Here is a 27468-nt window from a genome sequence, read left to right on the forward strand (position 1 = left end):
CTTCAGCGAAACTGCTAGTCGGAGAGCGGTGCATTGTTGGGACTCTTGATGACCTTCCAGAAAGCTGTCTCCTCTGCACTCCCGCCCGCCGTGTGTGGAAAGAGCCTTCTTGCTCCCCCTCCCCCTCCCATGCCCCATCAACACTGGCGTTGTGGTGCTAACTCTTTGTTGATCTGGATTTGGTGTCCGAGCCCATGTGGGGACGTGGCTATAAATGTGTATGGCAGACAGCGGGATGGAGAGCAGGCTTCTTCGACAGACCCCTCCAAACGGAAGGCCTGGCTCAGGCCCTGACTCTTCCTGCTCCTGGGATTGGTCCCTTCAGGCCCCCGTAGCCGAGCTTTTTTTTTTTTTTTTTTTTTTTTTTGCGGTACGCGGGCCTCTCACAGTTGCGGCTTCTCCCGCTGCGGAGCACAGGCTCCGGACGCGCAGGCTCAGCAGCCATGGCTCACGGGCCCAGCCGCTCCGTGACATGTGGGATCTTCCCGGACCGGGGCACGAACCCACGTCCCCTGCATCGGCAGGCGGACTCTCAACCACTGCGCCACCAGGGAAGCCCTGAGCTTCTCTTTTCCCTGAGCGGAGCACGTGAGGTTTTCATTTGTATTTCTTTCATTACCTGCAAGGCTGGTATTTCTTCACAAGCACACCAACCACTGCAGTCCTTGTCCTGTGATTCTCCTGCTGCGTCCCCCACCCAGTTTTCTGTAAACGTCTTATGTCCCGTCCTCTCCTTGGTGCCTCCTAGCAGCCCTGGGAGTAATGGGACAGGCAGGACAGCCTGGCTCCCTTGACTGAGGATGCTGGAGTTCAGAGACTTTAAGCCTCAGTTTCCTCAGCTGTAAAATGTGGCTGCTGGGTTTGTTGACAAGGGAGGCTGAGAGGATCGAAGGAGATGGGCCGGGAGTCATTCTGTAGGATGCAGGGTGATGGGTCGGGGGAGTAAAGCCCTGATTTGTGCTCTGTGGACCTCTGGGAGGTGGACAAGGCATCCTGAAGGCTGCCTTCGGTGGGGCTGCAGCTCCCGGTGCTCCCGTCAGCTTAGGTAGGATGGCTGGTGGCCATGGGGGAGGGAGGGCAGGTCACAGCATTTGGAATCCCAAGCTCTGCGAATGATGAGAGACCAGTGGGTGGGAGAAGCCGGGTCGGTCACAGAACTGACTGCAGAGAGAGTTGGAGAGTCACCTTCGGGGTCCTGAGCCTGGGTGGTTGGGAACATGGAGTGTAGTGCTGATGCAGTCAGGGGAAGCCTGTGTGGGTGTGAAAACACAGAGCTTAGGTTTGGGCATGTTTGGGTCTGGGGCCAGCCTCAGGCACCTTGCCAGCAGGTACAGGGGGGCCCTGTGTGCTGCTGAGGGCCTGGCAGGTGGGTATTAGCCTATTACAAATTACCTATTTGGCCAAGAAGGCTGGAGAGAAGAGAGGGAAGACCAGGGGGTCCAGGATTGAGCCTGTGGTGCCCACCGACAGGGAGGGTGCTGAGAGGGCCAGGCAGGGGCTCGGGAAGGAAGCCACAGGAGGCTTCATGTCTCAGTGGCTTTTACCAAGTGTTTCAGTGGCATCTTCCCAAATGGCCTAAGAAATGTCCGCTAATCTCCAATTAGCGATTCAGGACCAACTGTGTAGTGTACGTGTAGGAGAGGAAATGAGTGAGAAGGCCCTGGCTGCAGGGGAAGGTTCTCCCTGCTCCGGGCTCTGCCCAAGGCCGCGATGGCTGCACTAACTGCTGTGTTCTCTCCTGTAGCTACCTGGATGGGAATCAGTTCACGCTGGTTCCGAGACAGCTGTCCACCTTCAAGTACCTGCAGCTTGTGTGAGTATCCAGGCCTGTCTCAGAGGGCAGGAGGGCCATTGGAATCTAGCCATTGTGGCTCCAGCGTTCCTGGAATTCCCTACAGATGCCACTCTGGCCGATCCATTTTTTTGTTTTGTTTTGTTTTGCTTTTTAATTGCAGTATAATTGAACCATAATATATAAGTTACACGTGTACAATATAGTGATTCACAACTTTTAAAGGTTATACTCCATTTATAGTTATTATACAATATTGGCTATATTCCCTGTATGGTACTGATCCGTTTTTTAATTTCACCCCATCCCTTTGAGCACATCTGTGCACAGAACTGTTTTGCCATCTAGTGGCCCATTTTGGGAATTGCATTGTTCCAGGCTCTCTCGGGTTGGAACCTGTGTGCTTTTGCCCACACCGTCTCCCCAAGCCTCTAGGCTGGTAATTATTATTAAAGAGGGTTATCCTTGCAAAGGTAGGAGCCAGAGCAGAAGAAGAGAGTTATGGAAAACTTCTTGATCCAACCTTGGCTCCTAAACCAAATATGAAGTATGGCAGCCTCAAATACACATCTGTAACTAACTCTTTCTTTAGGCTAACATCTACTTTTCTGTTATTTCCACTTTTGACCTTTCTGCTTCATGAAAACATACAAAGTAAGCCTCAGAATAAGTTCAGCTCCTCTTAGCCTTCCAGCTTAATTAACACCTCACTTCAATTGTCTTTATCTGCCTATTGGCCAGATCCCACCAAAAAGAAGTCCAGAGAACATTTCTTCTGAAGTGCCTTGGAGCAGTGCTGCTCAAAGTGCGGTCTATGGGGCAATGGCAGCCTGAGAACTCTTTGTAATGGGCCTGAAACTAGATAAGGAACTCGCACCAGAATTTTAATCAACACATTGCTTCTTCCTTCATTGGGAAAGTATTGCTATGAAAAAATGTTAGCTAAACTAGGTTGTGTGTTTAGTGTCATAGGTGATTGCATTTTGGCACAAGTCCCTTGTTTGGGGACATTCAGTTTGAGGACTAGCTACTTTGAGTAGCACTGGCTTACAGAATTTCGAAACTCCAGTTTATCTGTCTTTGCTAATGACCTAGCCATGGTGTTTTGACTGACTGTTCCAACGGTGGAGGTGGGGAGTGGTAGTTAGAGTGATTTGTGGCTGGTGATAGAGTGACAAAGAGAGAGACAGCCTTTCTTTGGTCTAATTTGAGGCAGCCCCACTAGTGGTGCGGATATGCTTGAGGAGAAAGGGAGGGAGAGGGGACTAATGTGAAGGCAGTTCTTACTGTGAAGCTGCCTGTTGGGGGCTGAAATACCAGCACCTCCTTATCATGGGGAAGGACCACCACAAAGTGTACTTGAAGTTTGGTGATGTATTTAAATGTGTCTCTAGGAACAATGGAGTGGTTTTGAATGAAATTAATTAGAGGAACATTTACTAAAAGAAAATGAAGGCAGGGCACATGGTTTTATTTGCTGAGTCAAGAGCTGCATGAAGTGAGCAGATATGAAGCCATCTAAGTCATGGGCCTTCCCCCTAAATGTCACGGTCTGGGGGCATGCAAGGGTGAGAAATAGGAGCACGTATGTCGTGTGGAGTGATGAGTGTTCCAACAGAGGTAAATGCACATGTTAGGGCTGTGGCTCAAAAGAAGGAGTGGTGGACTCCGGGTAAGGGCTGGGAGAGGTCAGAGTTCACCAGGTGCAGAGGGAACAGGATCTCCAGGGGCAAGAGAATTTCAAGAAGGGTAACAAATTCATGCAAGGCATGTGGGGACCCGTGAGGGAGGGGGGGCATGCCCTGGAGTACCTGGCAGGTGGTGAAGCTAAAGGGTCTGGAGGTTGCACTTTAAGTAAATGGGAGCCACTGCGGGTTTGTTGGTAGAGAAGTGACCTCGTCAGATTTGTGTCTTAGAAAGATTGCGTGGCACCCACCGTGTGGAAGATGGATCAAAAGGGGGCAAAGCTGTGGGTGAGAGATGAGGCAGGAACCAGAAGAGAGATGACGGTGTCTTGATGTAGCAGAAACTTGGGAGGAGGGGGCAGATGGAACAGAGGCACAAGCCAGTTAGGTGAGGGTCTGGGAGGGAGGACGTGGGGGTAGGGCAGTGTTTCTGGGTGGTTGGAGCTGCTGACCGGGATGGAGAGCACAGCACGGGGCACGCGGGTGGGAGGAAGCACAAGAATTGGAGTGTCTGTGGGACATCAGGTCTCTGCAGGGGACTTCGTGAGAGAGGTCTGGCTGGGGCCACAGAGGAGAGCACCATTTGTGCACGACGGTGCGGGAGTCAGGAGCGTCCCCGAGGACTGAGGGACTAAAGGAAGAGGAAGAGCGAGGACAGGGCTTAGTGATCCCCGTTCCTAAGGGGTGGGTGAGAAAGAAGCATTCACCAGAGAGGTAGGGGGAATGTGGGAAGACAGTGATCTGAGGAGATTTGAGAAGAGGGTGGTCAGTTGGGCCAGTGCCACAGGGTCACTTGGAGAGCACATTGCCGTGACCTGGGGCTTGGGGGCCAACAGACTGGGGTTTGACTCTATCTGTACTTCCTCCCAGCTGTGTGACCCTGGGTGGGTCACTTCATTGCTCTGAGACCCTGCACCTTCTTTTATAAAATGGGTTTACTATCTCCCTCATAGGATTATAGGGAGGGTGAGTGAACAAACCCACGTAAAGTACTAGCGAGAGAGAAAGGATAGAGAGCCCCCTAGACCTGGCAGTTGGGAGGCAGCTGATGCCCTTGGTGGGAGCATTTCCATGGTGGGTGGAGGGTGGGAGCCAGGCTATACTTGCATGGGGTGGGGGATGAGGAAATGGAGACCTGAAACCCTGGAGACACAGAGCGAGTTCAGGCAGCAGAACGGAGGGCTGTAAATAATTGTGAACCAAGCGCCCCTCCACCACCTCCCACCCCGCAGAGTGCCGGTCAGAACAACTTGGCTGAGGGATGGCCATGGCCAGAGTGGGAAAGGGGAGGAGTTCTTTCTTCCTAAATGATGATGCTTTTGTCTTTTCCAGGGACCTGAGTAACAACAAGATCAGTTCCTTAAGCAACTCCTCCTTCACCAACATGAGCCAGCTGACCACTCTGTGAGTCCCGTGGCGGGAGGTGGAGGGAGGGCTTGTGGCTACTGAGACCCTCCCCAGGCCTCGGTCACTGGCAGGTACCCCCACGTAGCCTCCCTTACCCTCCAGGGAGGGTGACGGGGCCTGCCCACTGAAAAGACTTAAAAAAAAATTTTTTTTTTATTATGAAACACAGCGTGTATATGGAAAAGTGCAAAAAACATAAATGTACAATTTAACAAATAATCATAAAGCTAGAACATGTGTAAATACCTAAGGCAAAAAATAGAACACGGCTAGCACGCCAAAAGTCCCCTCATCTCTTCCTGATCATTCTTCCTCTCTCCCCCCACACCCGAGGCAGTCCCTACCTGGAGTTTTATAATGATCACTTCTTTGGTCTTTATAGTACCATCTACATATGCATTTCTACACAATGAAGTTTAATGTTGCCCACTTTTGAATCTTATATAAATTGAATCATACAGGATGTAGTCTTTTATGTCTGGCTTCTTTTATTTACCATTATGTTTGTGTGAAGCTGTGGTCTCTTCATTTTCACTGCTGTATAGTATTCCTTTGTAGGAATATACCATACTTTCGTTATCCATTCTGCCACTGATGGATATTTGCACTGTTTCCAGTTTGGACTATTGTGAACAGTTACCCTCTGAACATTTTGGTGCCCATATTCTAAGATATTTTAATGATTGCTTTAATTATATTCCAAGCAATTGATTGGAAAGTATTAACAAGCATCATTTATATTTGCCTGGAGCTTAAGAATGTATTTCGTTCACCTTCCCAATACCTCACTTTACAGATGATGTGCCCAGGACTTAAGAACTTTCCGTTTGGTTCTACTGTGGTCAAATAATAGAGCCAGTACCCTAAAAGACAGGGTCCTGACTCAGTCAGGCCCCCAGGAGCAGAATGTGGTCCCAAGGCCACGAAGTGCTGCACTTACCTGCCTCAGGTGTGTTAGTCAACTGGTTTCCATTTCAAAGTCTTCATGAGCCTGTTGACTGAAAGAAAAATGCACAAGTTGTGAGTTAAGTTTTATTCGGGGACCTTCCAGAGGACTATAGCCTGGAGACAGTCTCCCAGATAGCTCTGAGGAACTGCTCTGAAGAGGGAAGGGATGAGCCAGGATACATACGAACTTTTTTTTCTGAGAAAAACATGTGGTCAAGCATCAAAAGGTTACTGTTAATCACAAAGAACAGATATCTCAAGTTAATGATTTTAGTGCTTTTCTACGTATGGGAAGATGTAAGAGTCTGGGGTCATTTGAAATTTTTCCTTAGATATGCATCTAAGCTATCTAAAGGCTAGTATATTCAAAGCACAGAATGCACCCTGTCTTTCTCCATCCTGGGTTCCCCTCAGGGCACACTGTGGGCAACTGAAGTGGCTAATGGCTTGATCCTTGGAGAACTGGAATGGCAGGCAACATTTTTTTCTTTACAAGCGTGTGTGTGAAGCTGCCATGGTCTAGGGCAGCGGTTCTCAACCAGGGGCAATTCTGCTCTCCAGGAAACATTTGGCAATGTTTGAAACATTCTTGGTTGTCGCAGCTGGAGGAGGGCAGGGGGAGCTACTGCATCTCTGTGGGCAGAGGCCAGGGACGCTGCTCAGCATCCTACAGGGGACAGGACAGCCCCCCAGCAAGGAACTGTCAATAATGCTGAGGCTGAGAAATCCTGGGCTACGTGATCCTGGGAGCTGTAAGGGGAAACCCTTTTCCTGTGATAAAAAATGTCTCATTTCTCTTGTTATTATTTAAAAAATAGCTTTAGTGAGGTATAATTAATATATAATAAACTACACATCCTTAATGTGTAAAATTTGATACATTTTGATATATGTTCACGCCCATGAAACCACCACCACAATCAAGGTGGTGACCACCTGCATCACCACCGGAAGTGGTACCCCTTAATAATCCCTCCCACGTTTCCTCCGACCCTCCCTCTTCTTCCTGCAGGATCCTCAGCTACAATGCCCTGCAGTGCATCCCTCCTTTGGCCTTCCAGGGGCTCCGCTCCCTGCGCCTGCTGTGAGTCTTCCTGCTCTTCATTCCTCCAGGCAAATCTGCCCCACCGAGGGCCCTTCTCACCCACCTGGTGGGCAGGAATGTCCCCAGTTCCGGGGCCCCAGCAGGGCCAACTGTGTCCAAAGTGCGAGGCCAGTCCACTCTCATTGGAGCTCCTAACGGAGGCCAAGGAATGAATGGGAAACCATCCGAGAAAAGGGGGTTGCTGTCTGCCCCAAGTTGTGTTTGAGATGTGTGTGCTGAGGCAGGGTCTGGGGGCATCCAAGATAAGGTGGCCCCTTGTTTGCATGTGAGTCTCCTGTCAAATGGAGAATGTAGCACCTTCACTAAGAATTCCCACTGTGAGGTTTGCCCTGTGCTCACAGCCCTCTGCCATGCCTGTTATGACGGCCTCTGGAATATCCTTGCACTGAGTCCTCTGGCAGCCCGCCTGGGGCAGGGAGACATTCTTCACCCCCAACCTAGGGCTCACCCAGTAGCTTCCTTACCAGGAAGAAGCCTGCCCCCTCAGGCTCCCTAGCCAAGCTAGGGAGGGCACACGCTGCATACCTGCACACGTCCATTTGTCCTGGGAGCAGACATGGTATGTTGAGTTAGTTGTGATGGCCCGAGCAGGGTCTTCCGGAAGGGCTGAGGGGCAGCGTGGTCTGTGATAATTAGGGGCTCCCTCTCCTTGCCTGTGGCCAGCAGCGCAGGGTCTCTGATGCAGGGACCCTCTCCCTCATGACACGCCCCTCTCAGCAGAGGGCGTCCCTCCATCAGTTCCTGAGTTTTCTGTCTTGGGATGAGTCCTGACAGCCTCTTCTCTCTTCAGGTCCCTGCATGGTAATGATGTCTCCACCCTCCAAGAGGGCATCTTCACAGATGTGACCTCCCTTTCTCACCTGTAAGTAACTCTGGCCCAATTCTCGGCACCTCTCTGGATTTAAATGGAACTTGGATTCCAAGAAAGACCCCTCCTCCTGAGAGTATTACTTTTAATTTAGCTTGTGAACTTCAAATGCTCCCCGTTTCAGACTCTTACACATTCAGTGTACCATCAGTCACAGCAATGGACTTTGAGAACAGTTCTTCACAAGCAGTAATAAAAGTAGTAATGACCATATATTGATTGCCAAGCACTGCATGTGCATCGGCTAATTCAATCCTCACAGCTCTCCTACAACATAGGTACTGTTATTCCCATTTTCCACATGAGGAAACAGGTCCAGAAAATGTGACAAGCTCACCCAAAGTTGTGTAGCCGGTAGAGACTAGAGTCTTCCATCTCAAAAGCCCATGCTCTGAAGCACGACGCCAGTACTGTGCCTCTGACTTCATATGGTGGGGGATAAGCTCCGGAAATTTACTACCCAAAAGAAGTATAATTGGCATAATTGGATGTACTCTTGTCTCCAAAACTGTTTACCTGGCAGCGCCAAGAGGATTCTTAAAAAGCAGTATGCTCGATTCCTCAAAAGGCTGAATGTAGAATTACCATATGACCCAGCAATTCCACTCCTAAGTATATACCCCAAAGAATTGAAAGCAGGGACTCAAACAGATACTTGTACACCCATGTTCATAGCAGCATGGTTCACACAATAGCTATAAAGCAGAAACAACCCAAGTGTCCATTGACAGATGAATGGATAAACAAAATATGGTACAGTGGGATATCGTTCAGCCATAAAAAGGAATGAAGTTCTGACACGTGCTACCACATGAACGAACCTTTAAAGCGTGCTAAGTGGAATAACCCAGACATAAAAGGACAATATTGTACGATTCCACTGAAATGAGGTACCCAGAATAGTCAGATTCACACCTACAGAAAGGAGAATGGTGATTGCCAGGTGCTGGGAGGAGGAGGAAAGGGGGACTTTTGTTTAATGGGTCCAGCGTTTCTGTTTAAGGTGATAAAGAGTTTTGGAACCAGATGGTGGTGGTGATGGTTGCACAACATTGTGAATGTAATCGATGCCACTGAGTTGTACACTTAAAATGGTCAAAATGGCAAATTATATATATTTTTTACCACAGTTTAAAAAATGAAGGAATATAAAAGCAATGGGCCATGGCAGAGTCATCCTAATTCTGGAGGCGGGGCCAGGCACAGAGTGAACACGTTCTCTCCTAGCATCTCAGCTGTAGGTCCAGGTCATGTTCAGGCCAGATGGACTGCAGCCGGGACCCGGGGTGTTACCGTGTCCTCCTGCTCTCTGCCTCACAGCCAAATGCCCAGGGCCCGAGTGGACAGGCAAACCCAGATCAGGGAGTCTTTTGGGGTCCCCAGCATCTCTACCTGAAGTTCATTCACTCAACAATCTCACTGGATTTTCTTAGCTCTAAGGCTCATCTTTTCCACATTTTAATCTCTGAGATCAGAGGATATCTTACAAATGATCTGTAGGTACTTAATAAGGTAACATTTCTCCACCCCTCCCAGAACATGCGAAATTAGTGGGCGTCTAACAATCTTAGACTTGAGGAATTAAAATAGTAATAAGTGCCACTCATTGAGAGTTTGCCTGGGACAAGTACTTTACTATCTGTGATGTCTTGTTTACTCCATAACCAAAATGGGAAGTAGCTATTGTGCTGTGAGCCAGCTTCACAAATAAGACAGGGACTGTCTTGAGCCCACACTGAAGATTCCAGGACTCAGCGGGCAGAGTGCAGTGATTGATTAGTCATGTCTGCTTGGGAGTGGAATGGGTAAGGGGGCTCTGTCCTAGGTGGCAGGATTTATTATATCCATTTTACAGTCCCAGGTTCAGTTAAGCAGATTCCCTAGGTCATAAAGCTGGGAAATGACAGAAACAGGATTTGAACTTAGGTGTGTCTGATTCCAAAGCTCTTTATTTATTATTTATTGCCTCAATAAATATGTTCTGAGTAACCACAGTGAGTCAAATGCTGAAGAATTTACTAACACAAGGTTTCTGCCTTCTGTGACCATCTGGGATATTATAAAACAAGCTCAAAGGCAGCAGTGACTAACTCTGGGGAAGTCTGACGACCTTCAGAGAGGAGGTGCCTCTTTGCTGCCATTGAAAAGGCACTAGGAATTTGCCATTTGGACATTCCAGGAAGAGGGAACAGCATGTGCAAAGGCATGGAGGCAAGAAAGTGAATGACATATTCAGGGATGCTGTGTTGTCCAGCATAGGATATAGGGGGCTTGGTTAGGTGAGGAGTGGGGGGTGGGAAGAGAGGAATCTGGAAAGGGACATTGGAATTCCATTGTGAAGGGCCTTTGTGCCATGCTGTGGAGACTGGGCTTTGTTCTGTAGATAGAAGGGAATCGTGGAAGAATTAAATTGTGAAAACTCCTGGAAAGCCGTGGTGACCTGTGAAGGCTGGATGGGATGGGATGGGATGAGGCAGGAGGGAGCCTGGCTGGAGACTGTGGCTCTGGACAAAGGCCAGGCAAGGATGGTATTGTTCATTGTTCCAATGACTCCCATTCACAGGGGCTTGTTTCTATCTGTGTTTAGTCATTTTCGGTTGTGAGCTCATTTTTTGCTGATGCTGGGAATTTTGAGGACCTGTATTGGAGATAATTCTCTCCAGAGAGTTTTGTGCGTGTCTTTGCTGGGCCAGGGTCTGCTGCTGCTCTGGGCCCACACTGTTCTCAGCTCCTTTGCTTACCCCTGGGCTGTGCCAAGTGTCCGCTTCAGCTCCCCCATTGCCAGGAAAGGCCTTTTCAAGCATCTGGTCCACCTTTCCCTCCTTTGGGGCCCCCCTTGGTGTATTGTATCTCTTATCATTGGGCTTTACCTTTTCTCCTTCCCTGTGAAAACTGAATAAGACTCAAGGACATTCTGATCTTGTCTCTAGCTCAACATCTAGAGGCTTTGCTTTTCAAATGGGAAGTGAGCATATGTTTTGTGTCAACAAAAACCTGAAGCTGCAAAACCAGATTTTGAGCCCATGTCTGTCTATAAATTCAGACTTTCTTTAGGAGAACAGTAACATCAGGCCAGAAGCCAGATCCAACTTGTCAGAAAAAAGAAAACAACAATAAGTAGAGATCAGTTAAGTGGTAAATGCAAAACAGGGCATCAGCATTACTGATTAGAGGTGTTCGTTAATCGCATCTAAGCCCTATTTCTCTATAAAATAGCGTCTATGTATAAGAAATCTTCCATTATTATGAAGCAACCTCGTGAATACATTCTTCCCTTTATACCCAGGGTTTCGAATGGAACTAGGCAGCAGCCTGGGAAATGTACATGTGCTTGTATTTAGGTGTGTGCACATGTAATACTGATGGAATATGTGTGCATGTGCACACACGTAGCCATTATTTCCTCTGCATGAAGAGTTGCAATTATTCCATAAGGATTCCGTGAGCACTTACAAGGAGTCAAGGAGTGGGACAAGGATAGCATAGACTCCCCACATTCACTCTGGGCTTCACAAAGGCCACATGCAGTCTGAAGGGAAGTAGGCGCCCATGGCTGTGTAACAAGTCAGGGTTTGCCCAAGAGTTAGCATCCAGTGTTCCTGGCTCCCAGAGGTGCCCTCTCTTCCTACTGTGACTCTGACCTGGACCTCTCCTGTTCACCGGCAGTACACAGGATGGGGGGGTGGGCCAAGCATGTGTGCTGAGGGGGTGAGGTCCACCGTATTTAAACCCCTTGAACTTTAGACTAGGAATCAGGACATGTGGCGTTAAGTCTTTGTCCTGCCATCAACTTGCAGTGGGATCTCAGACAATTCATTCATCTCTTTAGGTTCTTTCCTCACCTGTACACAGGTTATTTCTAAGGTCTGCTGTAGTTCTAACATGCCATAATGATTGTGAGCACTTGTCACTGCCTAGGGCTTCAATACGCTGCACATCTCTGCTGCTGTTTACTTTAATATTTACTTTTACAGTTAGCTCGTCTTTCGTCCATTTGTCTATTCATCCATCCATCCATCCATCCATCAGCAAATATTTACTATGTGCCAGGTCCTGTGCCAAGGCTCCCCAGTATCATTCTTCATGTCTATAATCTGACATCTTGTTGCCCCTAATCTGCTCCATGTTGGAAAACTAGATTTCTGAAGTCATTAAGAATTCGGTGTGAAAAGTAATATGGAATGATTAGGTGAATCATGGTATGCCCATATGACAGAATAGCAAGTAGTTAATTATAATAGTTATGCCACTGTACTTTATTATTTGATGAAAACGTGGAATAGGGACTTCCCTGGTGGTGCAGTGGTTAAGAATCCGCCTGCCAATGCAGGGGACACGGGTTCAAGCCCTGGTCCAGGAAGATCCCACATCCTGTGGAGCAACTAAGTCCGTGCGCCACAGCTACTGACCCTGTGCTCTAGAGCCCGCGAGCCACAACTACTGAAGCCCACGTGCCTAGAGCCCATGCTTTGCAACAAGAGAAGCCACCGCAAGGAGAAGCCCGGGCACCGCAACGAAGAGTAGCCCCCGCTCGCCGCAACTAGAAAAAGCCCGCGCGCAGCAACGAAGACCCAACGCAGCCAATACATTAATTAATTAATTTTTAAAAAAACGTAGAATAAAGAAGACAGTGTACTCTGATTTCAGTGATGTATATATATGAGCACAAGAACTAGAAGGGAATAAATGAAAATTAGTTACATTTATGGGATGATAGATGATTCTTTTCTTTTTGAAGTTCTTTTGCTTTCATACTGAGATTTGTGCATTTCTCGTGATTTTAGGCAGGCATTCATTCAGAAAACAGGACGCCTGCTGGTGTCAGGCACAGTGAGGGATTCATGATTCCTGCTCTCAAGAAGCTTCATTCCAGTAGAGGACAGTGATGCACACAAATAAATTGCCTGGGAGGAGGATGGGTAGAGGAGGAATAGCTCAGGTGAAGAGATTTTGAAGTTTTAGTGTATGCTAAACTGTTCAGTTGGCACCTCTGAAACAGCCACAGGAGATCTATTTTTGTCCTGGTTACGTTAATAGAGGAAGCTCAGCTGGTCCTTGGCAGGAACAGACCGAATAGCTACTGTTTCAACTATTTCCAAGTTATACCAAAGAGCAACAACACAGGGTTATTTATACTTTTGCTGGGGGATGAACCTGATTCCACAGTCCTTTTGGATTGATGAGCAGCCTGGCTGCTGTCCTCACCACTGGTCTCAGCAGGGCCTGTGGCTCTCCACTCCCCACTGAGTTCACAGCAGCTTTTGTTGGGAAAAATGGACTCCAGGTGAAAGTGAACTACTTGAACTAATGAAGTAGCCACAAAATCCTGCCTTTGGAGAAATTAAAGCTTGAAATGTTGAATTCAGGAGTCGCTCGCCATCTGCTCTATACAGCGACAAGTAAAGCGTGTGTTGGTCAAGCCAGAAGGCATAATTTTGAATAGCTTTGTATGTGACTTTGGTAGTTTTTATTATTCTCTATTATTATTTTTTATATTGAGTCAGAAAGGGACACTTACATTTGAGGTGCAACTTTGTTGCCATTTATGGGGGGAATTTATGCAGGAATTGGGAATTGTGACATCCTAAAACGGTCAAGGGCCTCCACATTCACAGTGGCTTCCGATTTAGTCTTTTTGGCATTTTCTCTAAATGAGCTACAAGATGGAGAGAAGAAACCCTTCGTAATAAACTCTCAACTTGTGGCTCGTTAGCAGACCACACCCCTGCAGTGTGCTACAAAAACCTGCTTTCAAATAAATTCTGTATTTATCTTTTGGATAACATAATTACATTACCTCATACTTTTTATGTTAAAAATATTAGTCTGGTGAATGTAGATGTTTTAAACATACCACTGTTTTGTATTCCTGTTATTTTTTTAAAGTCTTTGGTTTTTTTTTAACACAATGAAGCTTCAAAAAATCAAAGCGTCTGCGCTTCCTCTACCTCTGAGAAGCCCTGGTAATGTTCAGGGAAAAGAGGAAGGTGTATTCCCTGTCCCATTAACCAGGATGGATGCTGTCAGCAAATCAGGACAGAAAAATGAAATACACGTGGAGGTTGAACCGGCTTTCTTTTCCAAGCTGCATTATTCCCTCGGCGCCCATTTCAGGTTATATGTGCTTGTCTTTCTTCCCCTTCCAGATTGCAGGCTCTTTATCGAATCATAAAGTGAGCCCCAGAGATGTTAAGTGAGCCGCTCAAGGTCACCCGGGCAGTGAGCAGCTGCGCTGGGGGCCGGAGTCCAAGATTGTTGAGCCTGCTTTATAAGATGGCCGTCATCAGCTGTGCTATCTGGGGGAATTCCTGCTCAGAGTTGCTGCTGCTGTCATCAGACCCAACACGTCTCCAGGGGAACCACTTCCTCTGTATTGCCCAGACACAGGTGGAAAATGGCAGCGCATCCATTTGGTACTTAATAAATGTGCCCTTTCTCGTGAGCAATATACAGCCTTATGTTTTCACCATAATGTTGATAGAAGTGAACTTCAGGCACGAGGCTCTGGTTTTTCTATTTGCTGGCTCAGAGACCGCTGGCCCCTTCGTTCCCCCAAATCCATGCCTAGTTCGTCTCTGAATCTCTCACTGTGGTTTAGTGAGAAGATTATGAGCTTTCCCACGGGATTGGTCAAAGCCTAAGTGGTTGGCGGTGCACAGTGTCAGTGTGGGGCGGGGATGTGAGGGAGAAGGCGCAGCCTTACACCGCAGGCGAGTGTTAAGTCCATACAGCCTTTTTTGGAGGGCAGCTGTTAACATTTTACATGCGCTTCCTCTGCGACTCGAATCCTCCTTCTAGGCATCTGTTCTAGAGAAATGCTCGCTCCTCACAAAGAGGCATGAACAGAGTGTTCACTGACCTTGGAAACATCCAGAATGTCTGGCAGCAAAAGCTATGAAGCGTCCATTCTTTGGGATGCTATGAAGCAGTTTGATAAAATGAGGTGGATCCGTATTGCTGACCTGGAAAAGTCTCCAAGACGTGCTGTTTAGTGACAAGAAGCAGGCTGCCCAGAAACGATGTGTACTGGAGGGATGTAATCTCTTCCTCACGAAGAACTGTGTGTACATATGGGAAAGGGTGGGAAGGCTACGCACTGAGTGTGGTGACCATGTGATCATGGGTCCTGTGGTGTAGACTTCCATGTAATGTGGATGGACTGTGGTTTACTTAACCACTCCCCCACTGATGAGCACGGGAGGTTTCCAGTCTTTCTGTTACAAACAATGCTGCGATCAATACCATTGCACAGATGCCTTTACACACTTGTGCAGGCACATCTGTGAGATAAACTCCCAGAAACAGAATTGCTGGGTCAAAAGGCAACTGCATTGCTTAGATAGATATCATAAAATCCCCCTCCGTAGGAGTTATACCATCTTGCATTCCCATCAGTAACATAGGAATGTGCCTTTAAAAAAAAATTGAGGTGAAATTCACGGAATATAAAATTAACCATTTTAATGGGTATACTTCAGTGGCATTGAGTACATTTACAGTGTTGTGTAAGGTGGAGACTATTGTGTGCCGGGTCTGAAAATGGTTTACAGTGAGAATGCATTCATGTGTCTCTTGTTTAACTGAAAATGAAAAGAAAAATTAAAGAGTATAGGCTTCAGCTGGGTTCTGGATCTGGGGGCTTCCCTTCACTGGTTGTGTGACCCCAGGAAATTACTTATTCCACATGAGGCTCAGTTCCCACATCTTTGAGATGGAGAAGAGAAAACTTACACTGTGGGGCTGATGAGAGGATTAGATGCACTGACGGGAGAAGCAGCTGGTTCATCACAGCAGTAAATCTCGGTTGCTTTCTCCCCAGTGCACTCGGGAGGCAGTGCAGTCAGAGGCTCTGGCCTCAACAGCACGAGTTCAGATCGTACTTCCCCACTTTCTCTGTGCATTTGGGGCAGGTGCCTCCACCTTTATGAGTGTCAGTTTCAACATGTAAAATGGGGATAGTAGGGTGTGATGAGGACCAATCAAGATAACAGATGAGGAGTGCTTAAGACTCTACTGCCTACACAGTAAGGGCTCATTAATGGGGGCTGCTAGGGTTGTGCCAGCTCCTGGCATAATGCCTGGCACCCTAGGTACCCAGTGGGCGAAGGACCCCATGAAGCCATAATGCCTACTTCTCTCCACTCTCTGACCCAGGGCCATTGGTGCCAACCCCCTGTACTGTGACTGCCACCTGCGCTGGTTGTCCAGCTGGGTGAAGACAGGCTACAAGGAACCTGGCATTGCCCGCTGTGCCGGGCCCCCGAATATGGAGGGCAAGCTGCTCCTCACCACGCCTGCCAAGAAGTTTGAATGCCTAGGTGAGCCCAGGAGCACAAGAGGGGATGGTGGGTACCGGGTTGCTTCCCCCCACCTCCTGCTTCCCCCTGCAACCCTGGCAGAGCCTTCCAGACACTCCTGTGTCCCCGAGGTGACCGGCTGGGTGGGGAACAGGTGGCAGGAATGAGGCCCCTGCTGCTTGTTAGCATTGCCGCCCTCTTGTCCTGCCACACAACGAACAAAAGAAAGCCAGGCGGAAAATCTCAGGCCATAAGGGCTCTAATCCCTCCCTGGGGTTATGTAAGGAAAATAAAAATAGCAGTGTTTCTGGAAGCTCCAATCCTCTCAGCAGTACAAGCACTCAGGCCTCCCCTTGGTCGGAATTGTGCTCAGCAATTAGCTTAAACGCCTGAGCCACTGGACCCAGCTGCCGCTCTCCTGACATTTGTGGAAATACAAGGCCTGAGTGTGATTGGAGGCCTCACCCTGGGCATCTGTAAATAGTCGTTCAGGGATTGACTGACTGACTGACAGCCCAAGCCCTGGGACCCCTGCTGAGCAGGAGGTGGCGGCCGAGTGGCGGGCCCAGGCCTAGCTTTGTGTCCCCCCCAGCAGGGGGGCAGCTGTGGGAGGGCACGGGAGGCCGTGGGGCACGACTCCTGCCCTCTGCAAGCTCACAGACCACCAGCGAAAATGAAGCTGACAGCCAGGGGTTAATGAGGCGGCCCCGGGCTGCCCTGTGTGCAGGATGCTGTCACAGGAGTGACCCTTCAGGGGGGCCCGATCTGTAGCTTGGCTGCTGGCTGCTGGGAGCAGGCCAATGTAGGTTGAAACGTTTGCTAAGTATTTATTTACTGGGGTGGGATTGGTACTGGTGAAAGGTTTTTGTCTGTGTTTTTTAAAATTTTTATTGGAATATAACATGCATAACAGGAAAGTACAGATCGTAAATGAATGGCTCGCTGAATTTTCACACATTGAACTGGCTGGCGTTACTCTTTATTCCTGTGAGGCCCTAATGCTCCTCCTAGGCGGCACCCCAGGCAGCCTGGCTGCCGGCTCGTCCCCCACCTCCAAGTTCAAGGAAGGGCCACCAGTGAGTCCTGAAGGGGCTGGAGAAGGTCATGCCTGTAGCCAGAGAGGTGACGGGAAAGGGTCCTTCCCTGCTCAGCCTTGGAGAGAAACAAGTTCAAGGCCATGGGCCTTTTTTCTCCTAAGCGTGGCCTCCTCTCAGAGCCAAGTCTCCTCCCTGCTGGGGTGGCCGCCCTTGCTGTCCAGGCCAGCAGGTGACAGGGCTGGGGGTGGTTGCCTCAGAAGGGTGTGAGGGGATGGAGAAAACATCAGCCGGTTTCAGTAATGGTGACCATGATGCTGTCACACCGATGGTCCTGCCCTGACCGCCACATGGGGGCTCCCCTGAAGCCCCTTTTTCGGATTATCTCATTTAGTCCTTCCAGCCCCATGAGGCAGGGGCTGTTTTTAGCTCCATTTCACAGAGGAGGGTCCAGAGGCTGGAGAGGTGTACTGTGAAAGGCGGGGTGAGCGCGATCCAGAGGGAATACCGGCGCGGGGTGGGGGGGGGGGCGGGAAAACATCTCCTTGGGGAGAGGGTTTCACAAACCCGTCCCTGCAGTGCCAGGATTCCGGGCCAGGGGCCGCGGGGCTCTATGCCCAGTCCTGTCCCCCAACCCCCTCCCTGCACTAACACCACTCCCACCTTGCCTCAGGTCCGCCCAGCCTGGCTGTCCAGGCCAAGTGCGATCCCTGCTTGTCCAGCCCATGCCAGAACCGGGGCACCTGCCATAACGACCCCCTTGGGGCATACAGGTGTGCCTGCCCCAGCGGCTATAAGGTGAGTGCAGGCTGTGGCTGGAGGCGGAGGGCTGCTCGAGGGCGCGGTAGAGCAGGGCTGGGGCTGTCTCGGTGGCCACTCAGCCCTCAGGGCCCAGGGTGAGCTCAGAGCGGGGCGGGGGGGGGGGGGGGGGGGGGAGGGGGGAGGGGGAGGGGGGCCGGGGGCCCAAGCGAGCATTTCATCCATGACCTAACATGTGGATGAGAGAACAAGGAACCCCCGGGACCGGCAGGCCGAGCTGCTGAGGGGCCGGCTGTCCCTGTTGGCTCACTGGCCCCTGGGTCTCCCTGGGGTCCCCATCGCTGACTTCTTCCCCAGGGCCGAGACTGCGAGGTGTCCCTGGACAGCTGTTCCAGCAGCCCCTGTGGAAATGGCGGGACCTGCCACTCGCAGGAGGGCGAGGATGCCGGCTTCACGTGAGTTGCTGGGGGTGGGGCGGTGGGGGTGGGTGGGTGCTGGAACGTGGTGGGTGAGTGCTAATGGGATCCGGCACCCAAGCCTCGGAGCCTTCCTCCTCCGAATGGGATGGCCCAGGCCCTTTGAGCTCTGGGAGATGAGGGACAGGCCCAGCGGGAATAGCCACTCCCTCCAAATGGCAGCCAGAGGCCTCTCCGTGTCCACCCAGGCCGCGCCTTCGCTGCCCAGAGGCAGTGAAAGCACAGAGACTAGGGGCTGCCCAGGTCACACAGCAGGCAGCAGTGGGGCTGGGGCTTGGAGCCCCTGCTCCAGGCTTCCGCCTGCTCTTGCCAGGTGCCAGGAGAGTCTTTCTGGGGCACTGGGAGTCCATAGCCTAGGGCATATGCAGCGGCAGTGCCAAGAGGCAGCTTGGGGGTGTTTTCAACTCCTGTAATCGCCATTAACCCCCAAGGCCTCCAACTGAAGCCATCCACCTGCTTGTTGGGCCAGTGTTGCCTGAAGGCAGGGCCCTCAGCCAGCTGCTCCGGATCAGGCGTCCACCCGGAGCCCCCAGGAGAGGGGAGGGGAGTCCTGCCCGGAGGTGGAGCAAGTCCTGGTCACGCCCTCCGGCGGCCTCCCCCACCAGCTCATGGGTCACTCTGGTCGCACCCCGGGCATCGGTTTCCCACTGTCCTCCACATCTCGCAAGTCCTCCCAGTGCTGACATCGCCGCTCAAGCCCCCCACTCACCCTGCTCCCCCCAGAGCCTCTCAGCGAGCCCCCCAGCTTCCCAGAGCTCTCCTGCACCCAGAGCTTTTCTGAGGAGCACATAGTATTTAGCTGCTGAAGAAAAATTGCCAGCTGAGCAGATTGACTCTTCAGAAAATGATGTTGAATCTGCTGGCAGAAATGGCCAGACCTGTCTCTGCAAACCCAGATTACCAGCTGTAAAAAGAAAACACTAAACGGCCTCTCCGCAGGTGTCGCTTTGGAAACGGCGTCCTTATAATAGGCTCTGTGCTCCTCTGGGCTTCCGCAGCAGCTCCATCAAAGCCCCCTCCTCATTGGCTAGACTGCTAGGGGGCGTGTCTACGGAGAGGGGGCTGCTGAGAGGACGCAACTAGGAGCTCTCCCTGCTGGGCCGGGAGGGGTGCAGCTGGGAGTAGCCCCTCACACTTGGCATGCCTGCAGATTGGCGGGGGCGCTGTGGGAAGGACCCTGTTGGTCGAAAGGGGTGCCTCCCTGAGTAACCCCTCAAACCTAAGGCTTACAAGGGACTCCGCAGTTGTTCCCCGAACCCCGCCAGAAGGAACTTAGCTGAGATCCGCCACCACCTGCAGGGGGAATTAAACTCCAGGACACAGCCTGCAACAGCAGGCGTCACACCTTCTTGTTCACACCCCCACCCCGCCGCAAACGAATTTTTAAAACTACAAACTGCCTGACACATTCTTAAGTGACAGCTAAAACTCTTCATGGTAAGTTTAATTTTTCATTGCAAAGAAGGTCATTTCCAGAACGCTGTACATATTATTAACATTTAAAATGAAAGCTATGACTCTTTAAATCACTCTTTTATCCTCCAGGGAAAAATCATTTTAAAATCACGTGAAGGAACTCTTGAACAGCTGCAACATCTTGCATCATTCTCGTTCCTACTCAAACTAGTATTTGTTTTACTCCCATCACCTGCCCCCCATTCTCCTTCTAATGTAATCTGTTTTCATACTAGAGGCTTTTCTTAGCACCCTGCCATACTTTCCTACCACCAAATGGGTATATAAGTTTAAATTTAAAGATTTTTACTATTTTTTGTCACCATAAACCTCTGATTAAAAGTTTCTTTTGCATTGAGTTATCATTACAGTGATCAATAATATACAATTGATCAGAACAACATAACTATTCTAAAATTTGATAATTATTACACATAAAAGGTAAATTTTATTAGACTGTATCTCTTAATGAGATAGATGGAGCTTTTGTTTGTGTGTGTGTGTGTGTGTGTGTGTTTTCTTTTCTTCTCCTAATTGGTTTATGTGTCCAGAGGTGAATATTATAGAATGTGAGAGGGCTTAGCAGCCAATCTATTCCCTTAAAAAAAATGTGTGTGTGTGTGTGTGTATGTATGTGTAGCTATAAATGCTGAGAAAGTTTGTTCACATAAATAAACCAATGAGATTAGGAGTTTTATTATAGCCACGTCACTCAATTACTTGAAACCCTGTCAAGTTTATATGCTAAAAATACCAAGTGATCTGTCATCAAAAATTATTTTTAATGCTCTATCAGCTGACAGTTCCATGAGGTCTTCCTTCAATTATTTTTTAATGCACAGAACGGGAAATCTCGTGACTTGCAAAAGGGTTTGTTCATTCACTTTGGAAACATCAATATTCCTAATTGTCCCTTCATTTGGCACCCAAGGATCTTAGGCCCCAGGCACAGCCCACCTTGGCCTCGTGCTGGAAGAGGTGTGCATGAGCCTTTCTGGAGCTCTGGGGCAGGTCAGTTAAGGGGGGAATTCCATGCATAACATGAAGATGTGGAAATTAATTTCTCAGACCTCTCTGACCCACAAACCCCTTGGAAAACCACAGTTGTCCCAGAGGGAAGTGTACCCCGGTTTGAAGATTGCTGATCTCCAGGGCTCTCTGAGACCTGACTCCTGCTTACCCCCAGTCCTGTTCTCACCCCATTCCTGAAGTATGTGCTCCCCAAGCCCTGAACTATTTAGATGACCAGGTACCCTCCTGAAGGATGGACTGTAAGGCTCTCTCTCCCCCAGGCTTTTACTCCCACTGTCTTCCCTCCCCTTCCTCTACTCCCCTGTCAGAGTCCTTGGCTAACTCATCACCTCCTCCAGGAAGCCTGCCCTGACCACTCTCTCCAAGGGGGAGCTAGGTGTCCTCTGCCCCTTTGTCCACCCTCCCCAGCCTCAGTTGTGCACCGTTCTGATACTCACTGTCTCTCCTTTGGTTGCCAGTCTCCTCGTCGTCTCCCCCGCTAGACTGTGAGTGATCTCATGAGCACAGGAGCACAGGGCTGGTCTTGGTCACGTCTAACCCCCAGCATCTAACAGGGCTTGACCCAGAGTAGGGACCAAAACTCCAGGATGATGCTATTGACCGTTGGCCACAGGCCTCCATCAGTGCCTCAGGACAGCTGCTGCCCTGGCAGTGGGCCCACATGCCTCTTCCTCCTCCCCTGCTCCCTACAGGTGCTCCTGCCCCTCCGGCTTTGAAGGACCGACGTGTGGGGTAAACACGGACGACTGTGTGGAACACTCATGTGCCAACGGGGGCACCTGTGTGGACGGCATGGGCAGCTACACCTGCCAGTGCCCCCTGCAGTACTCGGGTAAGCGTGGCGGGGTTTGAGCGTCTGCAGGGAGGTGGAGGCCAGTGCACGTGCCCTGAGCCCCTGTCCCATGGGCGGAAGGGCTGGGACCCTGCCTCAGTGTCTGCAGGAAGTTTCTGCTGGGCCGGCTGCCTGGCGGAGCACATGGGGCAGCTTCTCTCCTGCCTCTCCCCAATTCTTCCCCCAGGAACGGCCTGTGAGCAGCTGGTGGACTTCTGCTCGTCGGATTTGAACCCGTGTCAGCACGAGGCCCAGTGTGTGGGCACCCCAGACGGGCCCAGGTCAGTGTTGCCCATTTCTAAGGCCAGGGAAGGGCATGGGCCCCCACGTCACCTTTCCTCTGCCCTCCCCAGCCTGTTTCCTCACCTGTCAGGTGGGTTTGGTCTTGGCTGTTCAGTTCCTGCCAGTCAGTGTCAGGGGCAGGGTGGTGGTAGTTTTAGTCGGACAGACCTGGGTTTACATCATGACCCAGAATGGGTGGCTTGACCACTCTGAGCCTCAGTTTTCTCATCTGCAAACTGGGTGCACCAGTAGCTTCCTCCTGGGGTGGTTGTAAGGAATAGATAAGCAAATGCGTGAAAAGCACTTACTTCCACGTCTGACATTTGAAAAGTGCTCAATAAAGAACTATTGCAGGTCCACAATTTCTCATCGCCAATTACAAAATGCACAAAACTCTGAAAACCAAAAGCCATCTGCTAGCAAAATCTGATCCGATCAATGTATTTGGTATTAAAAGCTGACCTGTGCTGATACGAAGCTACTTACAGTCACCATTCATCCCATGTAGTGGGAATATGTGTAGATTTTGCAGCAGAATGTGAACATGTTTAGTTAAGGGGCTGCCCCAGATCCAACTGGCACGTTACATAATGTACAGTTATAGGTGTTGTATTACCTTTCCCAAATCCAGAAAGTTCTGAATTTCAAAACCTGTCTGGCTTCAGGAGGGTTGGATAAGGGGTCCTTGACTGTTGTCACCATCGTTGTTACTGGCATATGTGGAAGTGCTTTGTCACTGGAAGATTGGGATGTGAAGGTCACGGGGTTTTTAAGATGTTGCTCCCATCTGCAGTTCTGCAAACATAGTCTCATTTCTGGGACCCTGTTCCAGCAGTCAGGGCAGCACAATGGTCAGGTCTTCTTCAGGTCTGTGGCTGAGGGACCCAACCCCAGCTGCTTGGGCAGAGGTAGGGGATGGAGTCCCCCAGGGACTCAGTCCAGCAGGAGCTGCCAGAGCCTCCTGGGCAGGAAGTGAGAGCCGGGGGACACTGAGGCCCAGATGCTAGGTCAAGGGGCCGCACAGGAGCCTCCATCCAAATGGTGGACAGACGCCGCGCTGCTGGCTGAGCTGCCGGGTGGGGTGGGCACAGCAGACCAAGGAGCGGTGGCAGAGCAAGTGGCATGCACACTTCTTAGAGGGGCTGGACCTCAGAGGGTGGAATAAAGCAGGACTGCACGTGGTCCGGGTGGATACTGCTCAGATAGTCCTTCACACCACAGAGAAGGGGCACTCGGTGGGTGTATAGTTCACCTTCACTCAACTTCCTGTCTTGGAGGAAGGACTGAACTGACATAGACTCAGCTGTGCCTGGTGTTGTACCTGGACCCCAGCAAGTATTCAGTACACACTCACTGGATGAATGGATAAGGGAATGACAGTGAACGAGTCTGTGGGTGCGCAGCTACTGTAACATTTTTCAGACTGCAGCTCAAGACCCAGTAATAGATTGTGATCAGTTGGGTGGGTCAAGGTTAACGTTAAAAAAATTAAACAAAATATCAGAGAGCATCATGCCCTTTTATATAGTAAGGATAAGTATTTTGGCATGAAACTGATTGCAGCGGGCTGTGTGTGTGTGTGTGTGTGTGTGTGTGTGTGTGTGTGTGTGTGTGTTTACTGGGTACAAAGGTATTTCTTCCCTCTTGAAAAACACTGGGAATGAGTTAAAAAATCAGGCAGGAGCACCTACCTGCCAGGTTGTGTGGTTGAGCCGTGGAGTTTGCAGTTTGTAGTCTGGAAGGGTTTCCTGCAAGGGGTGTTCACCAGAGGCTTCCTGGAGGAGATGAGGTACTGGACCGAGGCAGGGAGAGAGAAGAGGGTAGTCCAGAATCAAGAGGTGTGAAGGCAGAGAAGTGGAGCGAGGTGCGGGTCGCTGCCTGTGGAAGCAGGTCTGACTACGGGGTGGCTTGTTATGGGGGCAGCCGGACAGGGAGCATCTGGCAGGGCTGCGACTGAACAGGGGTGGAGGAGTGTGCTCTTTATTTGATGGGCAAATAATTGGCAGAAATGGACTGACTCAGGCGAGCAGTGGGCCACAGTGTGAGCCAGGAAGCTGGGACCTGGCCTGGAGTCAGGACGTTGTGGAGAGGCGGGCACTAGCGTCTGAGGCCTGGGAGGCTGGGCTGGTGCAGCTGGGAGGCTGGGGAAGAGGGATGGGTGAGCCCCATGTGACTCAGAGCCATGCATTGGCTGGGGTTGGGGAGGGGGGTGGGGGCAGCAGGGCACGTTGAGAAGGGGCTGAAGGTTGACCCTGGATGTGCTGTTGGTGCTAAGGGTGGTCCTCCACCACAAGCGCCCGTCTCCTCCACCTCCTGGGTGTCCACCCTTCCGGCCCAGAGCAGCCCCCTCCCCCGCCTGCAGCCCACATAAACTCTCTTCCTGGACGGTCTCAGGACGGGTGGGGGCATCTTGACATCTAGGGCTCCGTGTGACCTCCTGGGGGACCCCACAGACCCCCAGGGCCATGAGGCTCTCTGCCACACACACAGCCCTGGGGCCGCACAGGCTCCTGGCCGAGCTCTGGGCTGTGTGTGGGGCTGTTGACCCAACCCCGCCCCCCGCCCACCCCAGGTGTGAGTGTGCACCTGGTTATGTGGGTGACAACTGCACGGAGAACCGGGATGACTGCGAGGACCACCGCTGCCAGAATGGGGCCCAGTGCGTGGATGGAGTCAATGGCTACTCCTGCCTCTGTGCTGAGGGTTACAGGTGAGCGGCCCCGGGAGGCACCATGAGTGACTGACTCCTCTTAGCTGTCAGCTCTGGGACTGGCAGGGGCCACCCTGGGAGCTTTCACCGTGGCTATGCCAGTCACCATATGTGTGGTCTGGGGAAAGTTCATCAGCAGCTCAGAGCACAGGCAAAGGGTCCCTACCCTGACTGGCGGAGGGAGCGGGAGGTGAGTACAGATTACTGGGCAGCGCCCCATCACTTACCTGCCCAGTGAACCCCTGAACACATGCCCTGCATTAAAGGTCATTTACTTTTGCATCTTGGTCTCTCTGGGAGGCTGTGAGGGGAGGGCACCTGCCCTCCTTCCGGTCACCCACCTTCCATGCTCTGCTTGTGTCTTTTTTTTTTTTTTTTTTGCGGTATGCGGGCCTCTCACTGTTGTGGCCTCTCCCGTTGCGGAGCACAGGCTCCGGACGCGCAGGCTCAGCGGCCATGGCTCACGGGCCCAGCCGCTCCGCGGCATGTGGGATCCTCCTGGACCGGGGCATGAACCCGTGTCCCCTGCATCGGCAGGCGGACTCTCAACCACTGCGCCACCGGGGAAGCCCAGGCTTTCCATTTCTGACAAGTGCTCAGGTGATGTTGGTGCTGCTGGTGCAGGGACCACACTTGTTTCTCACCTTGTTCCTCAGCATCTTTCTGGCTCTTAATTCTCTTAGGGAAAGTGTTCATTAGGAGCATCTTCTGTTACTTTAAAGCAACAGTGGTCCCAAGATGTTTAGTGAGTTTCTCTCCAGGACTGTGGGAGAGGAAGATGACCCCTTGCTCCTTGGCCCTGCCTTCTCTGACCCGCGTCTTTTCCCGCTCAGTGGGCAGCTCTGTGAGACCCCTCCCCGCCCGCCTGCCCCCAGGAGCCCCTGTGAGGGGACTGAGTGCCAGAACGGGGCCAACTGTGTGGACCAGGGCAGCCAGCCCGTGTGCCAGTGCCTCCCGGGCTTTGGCGGCCCCGAGTGTGAGAAGTTGCTCAGTGTCAACTTCGTGGATCGGGACACTTACCTACAGTTCACCGACCTGCAGAACTGGCCACGGGCCAACATCACACTGCAGGTGCGTGCCCAGGGTGTGCGTTACAGAGGGTGGTCCGGCAGCAGGGGACCCTGGCCTCAGGTCAGAGTATCGGGACAGCTGGGAGCACCCTGTGTTAGTCAAAACTCTTTGGATGTGGGTATCAGGATCTCAGCTTGAGCTAGTTTAAGCACAGTCGGAAAGGTTATTGGGTCACAAAACCAGTCTCAGGGAAGGGCAGGGGTGGAGGTGGTCTCATGGGTAACTGGATCCGGAAAACCAAACTTACCAGGATCCTCTCCCACCATCTCTTGTCTCAAAGACTCCCCTCAGCTTCAGCCTCCAATGCTGCAGACTGGCTTTCTCTATGTAGCTGGAACACGGCCACAGCTAGCGCTGGGAGCCCTTATTTTCCATTTATGTCTTGAATTCCATCTGAGAACATCGTTATGTTGAGGGATAAAGAAGCAAGTTCTACTTCAGCAGCATTGTTTGCTAAATGTTTCTTGGGGAGGGACAGCGGATTGCATTGCACTTCACAGGAAAAGAAATTAAACTCTTCTTTAGTCATCCCTGTTCCCCAAATTCCATTCCTTATCCCAACTGCCACATCTTTCTTCTCTCCTTTATTTGTCCTCTTCTCCTTCTTTTCTCTCAGAACCTTTCAGCCTCTCAAACATGCCCACTCTGCTCTCCTTCCCTTGATCACCTCTCATAAATTCTATCCACTACACTGTCCACACAGCAAGACCACAGCTAGCCTAACTGCTCAACAGAATAAAACTCACCAAAACCCTGCCCAGCCATTGCCTCAGGCACATCTTTGGAGAGGCTCAGTTTATCCCACTATCCCCACCGCAGGCTCTTCCCCGATAGCTCTAGTTGGACAACAGTCAACAAGCTCGGATCGGAGAAGATCTCCGATTGGCCTGCCTCAGGTCACATGCCCATCCCTGGACCAACTACTGAGTCCAGGGAGATGGGGTGCCGTGGTCCAGACTGGGCCATGTGCCAGCTCTACAGACCGGGGGGTCAGGGTCTTTACCAGGAGAGGAACAAGGCAGGAAACAAAGATCATGGCTCCTACAGCAGCATAGAGGCATCTCCCTCCCAAGGCACAGCTCCAGCTTTTGCTCGCATGGCTCCAGTGACAGGTGCTACCTTCCAGGTTTGGGTGGCTCTGGCTGTTGGAGAGTCTTCCTGAATCTGTCCTCTGTAGGTCCCGTCGTGGCCCCAAGGCAGCTCCCTGAGGCCCACAGAACAGGATACCCCACATCCTGTCTAACCGTCCTCTCTGGGCAGGTGGTCCCAAGCTGTCTTACCTCCTGGCACAGAGTTTCCAGGCCTCAGCTGGCCCATCTGCCCTCCCCTGCCTGGCCCTGGCCAGACCGGCTGTGGATGGAATTGGAGTGGGGTGGGGGTGGGGTGGGGCTGCCAGCCTGGGACAGCGCCCCCTGGAGGATGTTTCCCTTGGGGAGGCAGGGGAGGACTGTTCTGCACACATTTCTCTTTTAATTGTGGGTCCTCCGTCTGCCCCGCCCGCCAGCCTGTGCTGCTGCTGCGTGGGGTGGGGTGGGAGAGAAAGTGCCGTTGCCATAGGTCTCCACAGCAGAGGACAATGGGATCCTGCTGTACAATGGGGACAGCGACCACATCGCGGTGGAGCTCTACCAGGGCCATGTGCGTGTCAGCTGTGACCCGGGCAGCTATCCCAGCTCTGCCATCTACAGGTACGGAGGCCTTCTTCAGGCCCCCCA

The 27468-nt window shown here is 51.1% G+C and overlaps 1 protein-coding gene across 3 annotated transcripts in view; it reads left to right on the forward strand.

The window, feature by feature from the left end:
- SLIT1 (slit guidance ligand 1) overlaps positions 1-27468 on the forward strand; it is a 207181-nt gene that overhangs the window by 173122 nt on the left and 6591 nt on the right. For all 3 annotated transcript variants that reach the window (XM_060286113.1, XM_030865222.2, XM_060286114.1), the window contains exons 22-33: positions 1745-1813; positions 4810-4881; positions 6845-6916; positions 7728-7799; positions 15960-16123; positions 17810-17934; positions 18253-18350; positions 21551-21690; positions 21878-21971; positions 24545-24682; positions 25516-25753; positions 27311-27441. In XM_060286113.1, coding sequence (XP_060142096.1) covers positions 1745-1813; positions 4810-4881; positions 6845-6916; positions 7728-7799; positions 15960-16123; positions 17810-17934; positions 18253-18350; positions 21551-21690; positions 21878-21971; positions 24545-24682; positions 25516-25753; positions 27311-27441 — 1413 coding nt within the window. The remainder of the gene's footprint in view (positions 1-1744; positions 1814-4809; positions 4882-6844; positions 6917-7727; positions 7800-15959; positions 16124-17809; positions 17935-18252; positions 18351-21550; positions 21691-21877; positions 21972-24544; positions 24683-25515; positions 25754-27310; positions 27442-27468) is intronic.

The sequence above is a fragment of the Globicephala melas genome, chromosome 16 (genome assembly GCF_963455315.2).
Source record: "Globicephala melas chromosome 16, mGloMel1.2, whole genome shotgun sequence".
NCBI classification, from domain to species: Eukaryota; Metazoa; Chordata; class Mammalia; order Artiodactyla; family Delphinidae; genus Globicephala; species Globicephala melas.